This window comes from Narcine bancroftii, chromosome 11 (assembly GCF_036971445.1).
Source record: "Narcine bancroftii isolate sNarBan1 chromosome 11, sNarBan1.hap1, whole genome shotgun sequence".
Classification (NCBI taxonomy): domain Eukaryota; kingdom Metazoa; phylum Chordata; class Chondrichthyes; order Torpediniformes; family Narcinidae; genus Narcine; species Narcine bancroftii.
The window spans coordinates 94,289,544-94,304,914 of NC_091479.1; the positions used below are offsets into that span (position 1 = coordinate 94,289,544).

General features: G+C 44.7%; 1 protein-coding gene and 1 pseudogene across 1 annotated transcript in view; one reads left to right on the forward strand and one right to left on the reverse strand.

The window, feature by feature from the left end:
• The window catches only part of LOC138746152 (leucine-rich repeat-containing G-protein coupled receptor 5-like), a 123,463-nt gene extending 116,260 nt beyond the window's left edge, over positions 1 to 7,203 (reverse strand). The window contains exon 1 of the mRNA XM_069904067.1: positions 7,004 to 7,203. Within this exon, the coding sequence (XP_069760168.1) occupies positions 7,004 to 7,191 (188 nt within the window). The 5' untranslated portion in view covers positions 7,192 to 7,203. The remainder of the gene's footprint in view (positions 1 to 7,003) is intronic.
• A 2,183-nt stretch (positions 7,204 to 9,386) lies between these two features.
• LOC138746392 (U2 spliceosomal RNA) lies at positions 9,387 to 9,555 on the forward strand (annotated as a pseudogene).
• Positions 9,556 to 15,371: the final 5,816 nt, after the last annotated feature.

Genomic DNA, 15,371 nt, shown 5'->3' on the forward strand with positions numbered 1-15,371 from the left:
GACATACAGCATGGCAACAGGCCCTTTGGGCCCATGAGCTCATGTCACCCAAATGACTGACAACCCCCATTTTGAACAGTGGGAGGAAACTAGAGCGTCCAGGGAGAACCCATGCAGATATGGGGAGAACATACAAACTCCTTGCAGACATCACAGGTTCTGAACCCCGGTCCAGATCTGTGGCGCTGTAATAACGTTGTGCTAATCACTAGGCAAACTGTGCTACCCTAATATTTCTGCCTCAACCACTTCGGTAGTTCATTCCATATGCCCACCATTCTCAATAAAAACGGTCTCCTCACATCCCTTCTAAATCCCACCATCATCCCATTATCCCTCTCATCTTCGATTCTCCCACTCTCGGGAACAGGCTGCACTATTCCCCATACCAATCCCCCTCACGATTTTATTAACCTCAATAAAATCCCCTCCCAATCTCCCGCACTCTAAGGAAAACAGACCTGGTGCTTCCAGTCTCTCATGGTAACTCAACTTCCCTAATCCTGGTAACAATTCTGACCTCTTCCCACTTTAAAATATCATTCCTACAGCGATGTGATCAAAATTGCACGCAATATTCCAAGTGTGACTTTAGCAACACCTTGTGCAACAAGGTGATGTCCTAGCACTTGTATTTGATGTTCCGACTGATAAAATCATACATCCTAAACACTCTCTTCACTACTCTGTCCACCTGTGCAGCCATCTTTAAAGAGTAATGTGTCTGCACAATTAGGTCCCTGTCTTTGGCTTGGCTTCGCGGACGAAGATTTATGGAGGGGGTAAAAAGTCCATGTCAACTGCAGGCTCGTTTGTGGCTGACAAGTCCGATGCGGGACAGGCAGACACGGTTGCAGTGGCTGCAGGGGAAAATTGGTTGGTTGGGGTTGGGTGTTGGGTTTTTCCTCCTTTGCCTTTTGTCAGTGAGGTGGGCTCTGCGGTCTTCTTCAAAGGAGGTTGCTGCCCGCCAAATTGTGAGGCGCCAAGATGCACAGTTTGAGGCGATATCAGCCCACTGGCGGTGGTCAATGTGGCAGGCACCAAGAGATTTCTTTAGGCAGTCCTTGTACCTTTTCTTTGGTGCACCTCTGTCACGGTGGCCAGTGGAGAGCTCGCCATATAACACGATCTTGGGAAGGCGATGGTCCTCCATTCTGGAGACGTGACCCACCCAGTGCAGCTGGATCTTCAGCAGCATGGACTCGATGCTGTCGACCTCTGCCATCTCGAGTACTTCGACGTTAGGGATGAAAGCACTCCAATGGATGTTGAGGATGGAGCGGAGACAACGCTGGTGGAAGCGTTCTAGGAGCCGTAGGTGATGCCGGTAGAGGACCCATGATTCAGAGCCGAACAGGAGTGTGGGTATGACAACGGCTCTGTATACGCTTATCTTTGTGAGGTTTTTCAGTTGGTTGTTTTTCCAGACCCTTTTGTGTAGTCTTCCAAAGGCGCTATTTGCCTTGGCGAGTCTGTTGTCTATCTCATTGTCGATCCTTGCATCTGATGAAATGGTGCAGCCGAGATAGGTAAACTGGTTGACCGTTTTGAGTTTTGTGTGCCCGATGGAGATGTGGGGGGGCTGGTAGTCATGGTGGGGAGCTGGCTGATGGAGGACCTCAGTTTTCTTCAGGCTGACTTCCAGGCCAAACATTTTGGCAGTTTCCGCAAAGCAGGACGTCAAGCGCTGAAGAGCTGGCTCTGAATGGGCTCCATGCTCTTTTGGGCACTATCCTCAGCAGACTAAGTCCAGCCATGGTTTGATGTACCTTACACTTCTCCGCATTGAACTGCATCTGTCATTTCCCCATTGGGTCTTGATCCCATTACGAACCCAGGTAACCCTCTTCACCATCCACATATTTCCACTCCATCAGCAAACTTACTGACCTTTCCACAAATATCCTTGTCCAGATCATTCATCTATATGTCTGGTAATGAACCCTCATGCGTTCCACTGGTCACAGCCCCCCCCCCACACTGAAAAATGCCCCTTCCACCATATAGAGTACTCGACCACATCTCAGTGCACTTTCCATCATGGTGAGGAAATTGATGGATTAAAAGTATGCCCATTTCGAAAGGCAGGGGCGTGCAGGAAAAATCCTGCTGAGCTTTTTGAGGGGGGAGGGGAAACTAAGAAAAGAGATGAAGGTAGGGCAGTAGAAAGTGTCTATATGGACCTCGACAAGGCATTTGACAAGGTTCCACAGGACAGGCTGGTCCAGAAGATTAAGGCACATGGCTAAGACACATGGATCCAAGTTGTGCTATGCAAATCTAAATCACTAATAAAATGGGATGAATGAAAAATTGGTATAAATTGGTGGTTGATGGTTAAGAGCATCTGGTGCATCAAGGGCCAGTTTCCTTGTCCTTTAAAGGATCCAGTGGGATGAAGCGACCACAGGAAAATTTGTTCATCAACGTAAACAACAACAGAACTGACCACTTATTTCTTGCTCTGTGCTAATTAACTGCTAAAAATCTGCCTAATTTTCATAGCAACCAATTCTGAAAATCAATTCGGCAGCTTTGAAGTACTTTTCATTTAAAAAAAAATGTGGAAGATGTTCAAAAAATTCCAAATTAGTTCTTTTGCTGTCATAACAATGTTAGAGACCATTCTCAGAACATGCATAATGTGTTAATTAAGAGTTAAATGTATCCATGTTAGGAGGATTGATGGAACTGAGTAAAATTATCTTGCTTGTTTTTTTTTACTTCTGTTTTATAAACAATTCATTTTTCTCTCCATATTTTCTTTATTCTCATTCTCTGAAGCATCCATCAGCAGGTTATGTATCTCAATTTCTACTTACTGGCCTGCAAGTAACAAGGCGACTCTTCATTGTAGCTCTTTTAAACCCCTAGAGTCTCGTTCCCTATCCCTCATCTCTCCACCAGCTCCTTACCCTTCTTTCCCTCTCCAATCAGAGACCTACTACCTTCTCTTCCTATCACTTATCTTTTTTTCCCTCTAATCTACCCTCCCACCTGTATCCACCTATGACCTCTTGTTAGCCTGTGCTCCTCCCCCTGCCCATTCCTCTCTCCCCTCCCCACAACTCCTCTGCCACCAGCATTCAGGGCCCCAATCAGCTGTGAACCTGGAAGGGTCACCTCCTGCATGCGGTGCTCCCACTGTGGCCTCCACACTGGAGAGTCTGGGAGATCATTTCATTGAGCACCTTCACCCTGTCTACTGCAATGAGTGGCCAACCCCTTGAATTTCACACACCATTCCCTCACTGACAAGTCTATCTATGACCGCATGCACTGCCAAACTAAGGCTACTCACAAATTGGAGAGAGAACACCTAATTTTCTGCCTGGGCATTCTCAAGTGGCATTAACAATGACTTCTCAAGTTTCTGTTAAAGCCCTCCCAGAGTCTCTCTTTCCATGTCCCTGTCTCCTTGCCTTCAGCTCCCTCTCCATTCAGAGAGATACCCCCTCCTATCCATATCCACCTGTGCTCCTCCTTCATTTCCTTACCGAGGCCGTGTGACCGGCTGAGTTTCTCCCGCGCTCAACCCAGAGTCCGCAAACTTTTCTGTTTCACTTCACAGAGAGAGAGAGAGAGAGAGAGAGAGAGAGGGGGGGGGGGGGGGAGAGGGGGAGGGGTGGGGACAGAGAGAGAGAGGGGGGGGAGAGAGAGAGAGAGCTGCTACGGCGGCTGGTTTCCAGAGGGGGTGGGAGGTGGCTGGTGAGAATTGCAAGTTCGTGCTCAGTGTGAGCCACACTTTCACCATTGGAGCCAGGCTGCCTTTCGCAGTCCACTTCTCACCCCGTGCTCCAAATCTCCACCGTGCATTTCTTCCATTGTGTGGTCACAACACAGGACCTGATGCTTTCTCTGTCTTCCTGTCCATCAAACTGACGCTGGAGATAATGTGCAACATTATTCACCATATGAACGGAACAACCCGCTTCTTGTGTGTGAATTCGGGACCTGAAGAAGGAACCAGGACCCAAACCACTTACCCCGATTATAATTCCATTGGAATTCATAGCACGACTTTGCTGCAACCCCCCCTTCCCATCGCATTTTAACAAGGGGCTATTCAGGATAACTTGCTCAGGAACCAACATATTTATATCTCCTTTATCTTCTATTCGAGGTAAACGATTGATGTATCGGGTCAGAGGCAAACTCACGTGCGCATCCTTTCAAATGGAACATTAGTAAATATAAAGCTATTCATTATCCCACAGAAATCTAAGGAATGAGTTATTATTAACCCATTTTACACAATCATGTTATTTATTTCCATGAAACATGCATTTGTCCGAACTGCTTCAAGAACACTATTTGTTCTGTATTTCCCAAATTAAGTTAACGACGCTCAACCGATTCATCGCACCCACACGAGAACGGACAACATGAATGTCCCCTTTCAGATTCCTGCAATTCTAACACTGATGTCCAAGATTTCTGCATTAGGAGAGAAAGAGCTATTTTAAAAAAAAACTGCAGCCCCCTCCCTGCATCCCCCACTCTCAAGAAAGTGAAACACAATCGATTCCTTACTACTGCTTATTTAAGTGGAAACCGGTTTGAAAAGCCCTCTCGCCGGTTCCAGGGCGCTGGATAACGGTGGTGTTTCTGAAGCTGGCCCAGAGATCGGCAAAACCGAAATTAAACGCGGACATGCTAGTCTGAACCCCTGGCTGAATTTATATCATGAATTGCAGCATACATCAATCAAAGAACTGAGACTTGTATTAAAAGCACAATGTTGGATTAACTCAGAAGACCAAACAGTGTACTTTATGTCGCAAAGATACACAAACAACCAACGTTTCGGGCTTGAGCCCTTCCTCAAGGCATGAGCAAAATGTAGGATTCAAGCCTGAAACATTATTTATGTATCTTTATCTTTGCTACATAAAATATACTGCTTCACCTGCGGAGTTTGACCAGTGAATGCAGACTTTTGTGTTTTACTTTTCATCCAGACTTTTAAGTTTAACGAGATAAGTCTTCCCCTCGACTCCCCAGAACGTTTCAACCCAAATCTGGATACAAGGACAGCAGAAAAACCCTTTTTCCAAGCAGTGCTGGCAATGGGATTTTTACCCACTTTCTGGAGTTTTCCACTGTTCTATAATCTCAATCCTTGAGTTTAGAGTGTGTTGCTGTTCGTTTCCTTTCAATTCATTGATTCAGGATTTATTTCAGAAAGGATTCCCTCAGACGGTCCACGTCTCTATTTGTTCTTGAAGTCGAATTCTGAAGGACCCGTTTGAATATCACCAATGAGGGGGTGATCCCCCCAGCGTCTGTTTTGACCAGGGCACCCTTCCCCCGTGGAAATGATCGGCAAAGCCCGGGACAAACGCATCGGCTTCGGGCACTCCCGAATAGAAAACGACTGTTCGAACGGGAGCTGCATTTGGTTACCGGGAGCAGGCAAACTTTAAAATATTTTATTCCAACACACTCAATTAATTCGCACTGGAGGCGGATTTTATATTTGTCTTCAGTGCAGAAATCAGAGATTACGAGTTTGCTGAATGCTAAGCATCTAAATCTGATATTTCGCGTTAGTACTGCAACTTAAAAGCTGCTTCGCTCACTTTCTTGTAAACGCGCAGAAATGTTGAGGCCGGTCTCGCAGCCTCTCCATTGGAGGTAAAGCTACATTCCCGACTATTCGGACCTGAGCCCTTCTCGCTCTATTTTATTTCTGCTCTCCAATTCGTGTTTATTTCAATTCCGTCTCTGAAAAATCCCTCAGTTAAACCGTTTGCGGTTAACCACAGACTTGGGTGCCGGGCAAAGCCTTGGGCGTTTCCGCACGATTCCAAATGTGAGCTGGAAGGTAACACTTGACTCCGCAAGCGGGAAGAGTATCACGTTACGTCGGTCAACACCGAACCGGTCAACATGCAAGGGAGTATGAGCACACAGGCAGGTTGTCCAGAATAAAACGGGCAATCGCAACTGTTTCTAATTTATATAATCACAGCCCATCTTGGCATACACTTGACCGAACAAGTCGTTCAAAATCAGATCATCCCGCGGTGCAAAAAGCCATACACTCCAGCCAAAACGCTCAGTTCTTCAACCTGTTCTGTAGACGTTCGTGTTTCACTCCAGTCATGCCCGTCCCAACCCATTTACAACTGTTCAATTTGAGTAGCACGGCTTCTTTCCCCCGTCTCTGGCGTCTTTACTTGCTTTTTCAAGCATTCCGCTTGGTTTAAAGTTATTATTCCCTTTTTTTAAAAAAAACCCATCTTTTGGTGTCACAACAGCGAATGATTTGTCTGCTGACCCCCAATAAATCAACCCAGTTCACAGTCACACATCCCTCCCCACAATAAAATGGTTCCAGAGAGCACATCTATTGATTGCTTGGAAAGAAGTCGAGCCTCTTTTGAAGTATAACACGAAAGTCTGCAGACACCGTGGCTGAAGACAATGTTGCAGCAGGTCCTTTATGTAGCAAACGATACAGAACCAACGTTTCGGACTTGAGCCCTTCATACCTTGAAGAAGTGCTCAGTCAACGCCGAAGCGTTGGTTCTGTATCTTTATATTTGCTACATACATTGTTTGACCTGCTGCGTTTCTCCAGCATTGAGTTTTTAAGTCTCTTTTGAGGGCAGTTTGTTTTTTGCATTCGTCCCCAAATTGCTCTTAACTCTGCTCCGGGTCACTTATGCTTGCACGTCGTCTCTGTCTGCGCGGCTCGGCAGCGGCGTCTGAGCCTATCTCACATCAGTAGAGTTCTGTCCCATGCCCCCCACCCACCCATTTGCTCACAGGTGTCCCGATTTTTCGACCCACGTGGTTGAACTGGCTAAAAGTGATGTTTATTTCATTGCAAAGAAGGTGGGAGCTGTAAATAAACACCAGTTAGAGCGCTTAAAATGTCTAAGTTACTTTTATTCCAGGGCAACGAATAACTACAACTCCTTCACTCATTAAAGATCTAGCATTATCACACTGTCAAGCCAAAATGAATGCAATCTGGGGCATCAAATGCACTTACAGATAAGAGGTCAAGCTGCTGAGATTTGCAGGGATCGTCGACAGCCCCCGGTCCGAGCAGTCGACTCGCATCAGCACGCCGTCTTCTTCGCACCGACAGGGAGATGGGCAGCCGCCTTTCCTTGGCTGGGAGAAGGCAGAGTCCAGGAGCAGGAACAGGGGCAAGTGGAGCAGGCACGACCGCCTCATTTCTCTGAGGGCAGTGGGAGACTCTGACTTGTCACTTCTCAACGCTGCCACATGCCGCGCTCGCCCTGAGTCGCGGAGATGGTGCTGCAGCGGCCCCTTTAAAGAAGCGCTCCGCCTGCCGTTGACGTCACTCTTTGCTGAACCACGACCCCCAGACGACTCCCCTCCCCTCCAGCTCTTCTGGCAAAGGGCAGCAGCGCGCACGCGCGCTTGCACCCCGCTGTCACCTCCTCACCCCGGGATAACCTGCCAATCACTCCCCCTCCCCATCCTAATCGTCCACTTCTGTCCCAGGGCTCAACCCCACCATGCAAACCTCAGCACGCAAGATGCCTCTGGAAAAATAAAGCAAAAAGTCATTTGGAAGATTCTTCTGCATCTCGAAAGGCAGCGAAAAAGCTGCCACCTTTTAATGCATCCAGGAAAGCTCCCCACACACAATATTCATTCAATCCCTGAAATGCTCCATGGAAACGTAAATGACAAAAGGTGGACAGCCAGGTCGGGAGGAGCATCTGTACTAAGGGAAAAAAAAAGTTTAGGGGAGACACCCGGGGGAAGTTTCTTACACAGAGCGTTGTGGGTGCCTGGGAATGCTTTGGAAGGAGTGGTGGTGGAGGCTGCAACATTAGCGGCATTCAAGAGACTTGGATGGAAGAGGGTTACGAGGTGTTTGTTAAGGAATAACCAGGTTGGCCAAAGGTTCTACAATCAATCCTCACTTGAATCTCTATCGGAGAAAGTGGCTGGGCGAGAGGGAAGGGAGATTAAAGGAGAGATGGGAGCTTGGACTGGCGGAGAAAGCCAAGACCTAATGGTTTCGAACAGGGTGAAGACGGAGAATTGTTGGAATGCGGGTGGGGGGGGGGGGGGTTTGAGGGAGCGGCCTCAGTGAGATGGCGTGCGCCACGTCGTCCAAAACTCAGGAGTAAACACAATCCGAACAGTCTCAGAAATCACGACTCCCCGTCAAGAAACCTGCCTCAACAAACGATCGATCAACTCCTCACGTCATGCGGAAAAAATCACCGTCTCCCCACCACGCCCCTCCGGGAACAAACAGACCTACCTTTGTCACATTCGCCGGTGTAGTCCCACAACATTTGTGAGACTCGTTCAGCACCTGCTGATAAAATGCACATTGATACAATGTAATCCCTTTACCCGGGAGAAAGGCGTTTGAGGATCGACCTGAATATGCGCAGGAGAGTTTCCCCAAACTTTTATAAACGTTGGCAGAAATTTTGAATCGTTTGGGATTCTGTATCCTAATGTCATAACACAGTGAAATGCATTAAAAGTGAAGTTAAAACGTTTGAATTGAAAATAAACCGTGCAAGTACTTATTCGATCGATTGTCTTTGCACTTGTTAACGAAGGCTCAATTGTTTCTGAGATGAGTGAGCGAGAAGGGGGAGGCAGGCTTTACTGGAAGAGCGAATCTCAGAGAGAACGAAGAGCTGGCGGAAGTAAATCATTCTGACAATGTCATTATTGAGACAAATCGATAGCAACGGTGTGGATTTCGGACAGCGAGTGATTGCTGTGCAAAAAGATGCCCCAATTAAATAAAGACTGAGGGGCGCAGGGAATGATTTCGCAATTGGTTTGGTTGTGATAGACTCTTTTCTGATTTCATATTGACCCTTTCGGGTAATTCAACGCCTTGATAACTGATGTCAATATTTAGGTAAGCATTTGATAATCTCACTGTATTAGATGGAATTCATATCTTAATCTCGTTGCAATGGATTGAATCAATATTTTGACGAAGCTAGAATAAGTCATTTTAACCAGTTTTTTTAAAAAAAGACGAATTTATTACGCTGTATATTATATATTATCCATCAGACAACATAAATATCGTATCCGTTCCAGTGCATCTTCACCCAATGCACAGTCACCACCGTGGATAACTGTCCCTGAACACTTTATATCTGGAGCACTTCCATTATAGTAGAAATGGGTGTATCAACATTTCCAATGAAAATCATTCTTGGTGGATATCCATCCCGGGGTACATCCATTCAAAGATCAATCCACCTCTATTTGCGCATCAATTCCAATGCACATTGTTCACATGATGCGCCTCCTCGACCCCGTGCACTGCACAAACATCACAGTCAGTAGAGGTTCCATTACAGATGTGATCCAGGACACACTCACCTCGGGAAATTTCCAGAACCGTGCTTTTATTTTATTCTCAGCTTTTTGGCTAAGATCATTTTAATATCTGACACGTCCCTTATCTAGGGGTTATATATTAAGCTGATTTTTGGAACAGGGAGATGGAATAGGGGCTTGCTCCGTCCACTCCACGCATCGACCCAGTATTGCAGTGACTCTGGGAACGGTGCACCATATAACCATGTAACCGTTGACAGCACGGAAACAGGCCATGTCGGCCCTTCAAGTCCGTACCGGTTCACTTGAACAACTCCACTAGCTCCTCCGCAAACTCCTGAGGAAGTAGAGGCTCAAAAAAAAACAAATAAAAGCAGATTGCAGTTGAAACTTGCATAACGACGCTGCTATTCCTTGTCAGAGCGGGGTGGGGAGGGGAATCCTGTATTTTAAATGTGAACGTGAGTGGTCGTGTTTGCATAGAACTATCAGCCTCTTTTTTTAAAAAAATATGTGAATGCAGGGTATTTAAAATTCTGGAAGTCGTTGCAATTATTTTCTGGCTTGTGTATACAAAAGAAGCCGTCCCGCTTCAAATGGGAACGTCTGTTTAAAATCTTGGAGAAGGACATAATCAACGTGAAACCCCTGAGAAAAAAAAAGCTCATTCAATTTCCAAGACACTGCTTAGATTAATTTAAGTTCCACGATGGGAATGGATATCAAAAACAAAGGAAGACGTAAAAAATATATATCCTTGTTAAAATATCCTGGAATCGAGTTTTGTTTATTGAGGAATTTCAGTAGGCGGGCTTGGTCCGATCAAAAGATCACACAGCGCAGAAGATTGTCTTTCGGCCCCTCTCTCTTTCTCTGTCAGATTCCGCCCACATCCAACAGATGTCCCAGAGACTGCATCAAGAACTAAAATAAACCCCTTCCCCGTTATTTTAAAAGGAAGGGCTTTTTTGGGGGCAATGAAACATTCCCGTTTAATTCTAAATTGGAATCATTATTTAAAATTATGATAAATAAATTCGAAAAATGACACGATAGATGGCATTAATATTATGTTTTAATGTACTACACACGGGCTTCTGGACACACAACAGAGTGAAATTTTAAAAAAAGTTTTTTTTATTTTAAAAGAAGTCCGTATATTTTGTTCTGTCTCCGAAGTCTTATCAACGACAGTATATCTGTATACAGAAATAGAAAACAAAAACACTTTCGGTAAAGGGTGTGATTAATATATCTCCTCGTAATTGTGGGCATATTTCAGATTTTAACATTCAGGGCAATTCACGGGAATGACTGTCATTTCGGAAATCTTAGATCAGTTTTGATACGAAACATATCAGTTGTGATTTAAAAACAACTGAAATGGAAATCAGAGGTTTACATTTAGCCCTTTTTTAAAAACTAGACTTAGTGTGGGGGCTGGGGGAGGGAGGGGACTGGCCGTGACATCGCACTTGGTCATTCTAACCGTGTAACTGCAACGAAAATAACGTCCTGGATGCAATAGGAGGTTGACATGTTCTTTTTAGCTCAGTTGGTGGGGAATGTGATAACATCCAGGTGCTGGGTGCGATACAATGCAGCTTGCAGGACCCTGCTGTTCCTCGACATTGTCCTCAGTTTACCAGCTATGAAGTGGAAGAGGTGGCTTTTCTCCATTGGATGACTGATGCTCTCAACATTGTGATCTGTTTTGCTAATTATAAGGCTCTTCTTAGATAAAGAGCTCGCACCTGGTGTGATGTTTCCAGGATTAGTCATTATTTTTCTTTTAAAAAGTATGTCACCGGAGATGACATAACTTCCATTTGTACCGCGGAGGGGCATTGAGTCAGCAAAGGAGAGGGCGATCAGGCAGGAGGGAAGTTGCCAGTCCCCTGATGGAATGTGTTCCAGGGGCTTAGATAATAAAGGGTTTGCGCCTTTGTGGAGTTAGCTTCTTCAGACAATGTCCGCTCCTTTGTGAGTGAAACAAGGAAGTCTGCAGAACCCCGGGGTCGGGTGCAATGCACAAACGCGCTGGACAAACTCAGCAGGTCACGCAGCATCCATCGGAAGTAAAAGGGCAACCAAAAGGTTAGAGCCTGGGCACTTCCTTTGTGAATTCCCCATTCAGTTCGTTCAAGAACTCTTCTGTTTTCACAAGCCTTGACGATATTTTTAAAAATCATCTGGTGAGTCCCATTAAAATCTGATGTTGGAAATGTAACCTGGGCTGATGCCTTCAAAGGTGAACATATTTATGTGGCCTCCTTAAATAATAACACACTGCTTCAAAGAGGATTGTTTTCCACTTTAGGAACTATTTAACAAAATATCACTATGACCTCATAAAATTATCTGTAATTTAAAACTGTTACAAATGACTTCTGTAACATCCCAACCATACCCCAGGCTACAATTTCAAACTCTGGGCAGGTGAACATATTTCCTATAAAACATCATCTGCCCATCCCAAAGTCAGTGTGATGGCTTCGATTGAATAAATTGTTAATGTGCAACTCCAAGGAGAACCACTGATGTGAGATGTCCATTCCTTCAGTAGCTGTCTTACCATCTCCCCTTACTCCTTTGGGCTCCACCTGCCTTTTATTATTTTTTTCTTTCCCCCGCCCCCCCCCTCACTTTGCATCCACCTATCACTTGACTGCCTCTGTCTCCCAGATCCACCAGCCCAGATTCTCTCCTGCCCCTCCCCCTTTTGTTACCTGTTTATTATCCCACATCTATCCTTAATGTCCCTTCTCTTTCACACTGCCCATCTTCCCTGTCTCTGACCTGAACAGGGTTTTGCTCTGAAGTGATAATTGTGTGGGTGGAAAGTGGGGATGCCAATACCTCTGAGCATAAAGCCCTCCAAAAGTTAGTGGACACTGTCCAGGACATCACAGGCAAAACCCTTCCCAACATGGAGAACATCTACAGGCAACGCTGCTGTCAGTGAGGAACAGCAATCATTAAAGATGCACACATCCCAACACATGCTCTGTTCTACCTTCAGGAAAGAGGTATGGATGCCACAAGACTCTCACCACCATCCACCAGACTCCTCAACAACAAACTCAATTAGAAACTCAATTAAGGACTCTTACTTTTGCACTTTGTTGATTTTGTTTTCTCTCTTGTGGAAGGAAACATGACTTTAATCAAGTTGATGCCAAGACAGAATAGGGTGAGGGAGTAACTCACACGAAGTTGTTGGAATGTGATAAGGATGTGTCCTTATCTGTTTCCTGCTTTTCAATCTGTCTTGTAACCATACTGTGTTTTCTATTTAAATAATTATAGAGTCCCAAAGAAATCAGCGACAACTCTGTATTTCAGTTTGCTTACATTTATTTGTTTACATGTGTACATTGAGTAGTTTTTTTTTTGCACTGCCAAAAAGTGGTAATTCTACCTCACTACTGGAACAAGAATCTCAGGTTTGTATGTGATGTCATGCATGTACTCTGAAAATAAATCTGAATCTGTTCATTTCCCTCGATATGCTACCTGATCCACTGAGTTCCTCCAGCAGATTCCAGCTTTGAAGTCTCTTGTCTGGCATTGGAGATGGTATATTTTCTTATGATGTAAATCAACCTATGTGGGTGGAAAGAAAATGTTTGAAAAACCACTGTTTTAATCGTACCTAATTGACTTGTTTTCATAACTCCAAAGGAAATGGGCTAATGACAATTTTTCTCACGCAAAATATTTCAGTAACTATTGGGTCTAGAGCAGTGATTCTCAATTTTCGCTTCCCACTTACATATTACCTTAAGCAAACCCTTACTAATCACAGAGCACAGATGGCATAGGGAATACTTAAAGTGGTATGTGAGTGGAAAGAAAAAGGTTGAGAACCACTGATGTAGAGGGAGAGCATTCAGCCTTTCTCATGTGGGATGGAAGTATAAAGGTGATGGGTCCATTGTGCAAATGGATCATTTAGGACCAGGAAAATTAAGTTATCAAAATGATGGAAATTAGATAACCTTTATTGTCATTGCACAAGTACAACAAAATTGAGCACAAATCCTGACGGTGCATCATACATCAAACAATAAAATATAAAAACAACAACACAATAAAACAATACAATATTCAATGTTTGGCAGTATTCAGTTCATGTATAGCTCTGGGGTAAAAACTGTTTTTAAGTCTGTTTGTCCATGATTTAATGGACCTAAAACATCTGCTAGAGGGCAGCAGTTTAACCAGATGATGACCAGGATTTTGGCTGCTCTACTGAGGCAGCGAGATCTGTATGACTCCTCCAAAGAGGACGGTGCACAACCAATAATCTTCTGGGCCATACTGATAACCCTCTGAAGGTCCCTCATGTTTGTTGCTGAGCATCTGGCAAACCACGTCGGAATGCAGTAGGTCAGCGCACACTCAATGGAGCAGCGATAAAAGGACACCAGCAGTTTTTCTTGCAGTTTGAACTTCTTAAGTATCCTCAGAACGTGGCTGTGCCTTTTTCAACTACTGTGATTGTATTAGTAGTCCAAGAGAGCTCTTCAGCAAAGTACATACCCAGAAACCTGAAAGCAGTTACCCTTTCCACACAGTCCCCGTTTATGTAAAATGGGTCTGGAACTATTCCTCCTCCTGAAGTCTATTACAAGTTCTTTTGTTTTTGAAGAGTTGAAGATGAGATTGTTCTCTGAACACAACACTGTCAGTCTTTAGATTTCATCCCTGAAGGCTGACTCATCTCCTCTTGAAGCAAGTCCAACCACAGTTGTTTTGTCCGCAAAGAGAGTAGAGGATAGGATTCAATACACACGCTTGTGGGAAGCTGGTACTGAGTAAAAGGGTAGAGGAGAGATGAGTGTCAATTTTAACATCTGTGAGCAGTTTATTAGAAAATCCTTAATCCAGAGACAAATAGATTTGGAAAAACCTAATTTAGCACATTTTGCAACCAGTCTGATCGGGATGACAGTGTTAAAGGCAAAACTAGTCTATAAAACGCATCCTCATATACCTCCCTTGGTGTTCAAGGAGTGTTAGTGCAGTGTGAAGAGCAGTGGCGATGGCATCCACTGTAGACCTGTTTGCCATGTAGGCAAACTGATATGGATCAAAGGTTGGTGGGAGGCTGACTTTTATATGTCTTAGACCAACCTCTCAAAGTACTTCATGATGACCAGTGTAGGCGCTATTGGATGGTAGTCATTAAGGCCGCTGATGACATTCTTCTTTGTCCGTGGGATGATAGTGGTAGATATCAGGCAAGGTGGGATGACCCTTTCTGACATGCCATCAGGGCCAATGGCTTTCCTTGGATTCACTGCCTTAAGCACCAATCTCACATCATACTCCTGCACAGTGAAGACGTGGGTGTTGGAGGCAGAGGAGAATGTTGTGTTCATTTCCACTGCCTTCACCTAAAATCGAACAAAAAAAACTATTAAGATCCTTGGCTAGCGTGGCATTACGGTCAACAGTCATACTATTGCAGGTTTTGTAATTGGTGAGATGTTAGATGGCCTGCCACCTTGCCATGGGTCATTATTAATGAAGTGCTCCTCAATTCTCTTTTTATTAGCCACTTTAGCATCCCTGATGCCTCCCTTCAGGTTGGCACTATATAGTGCTCTATTGCCAGACCTGCAGGCAGTGTTACGATCCTTAAGAAGAGTTTTGACCTCCTTTGTCATCAGGGCTTCTGGTTGGTATGCAACAGTACAGCTGATGTGTGCACCTCCGAATCCTGATCTCCAATAATGTCCCAGTTAGTCCTTTCAAAGTAATCCTGTAGCCGCAAGGAAGCTCCTTTTGGCCACGTCTTAACAGTCTTTAGAGAGGATTGATCTTTCCTTCTAAGGAGAGTGTATGCTGGGATTAGAATACGGATGTGATCTAACTGGCCCATGTGTGGTAGCGGTATTGACCTAAAGCCATTCTTAATATATGAATAGGCTTTATCTAGTGTGTTTCCCCCCTGGTAGCCCATTTAATATGTGGTTAAAATTTCAGAAGGACTTTCTTTAAACCTGCACGATTAATGGATGAAACAAATCTTATGTGCTTTAGATGAG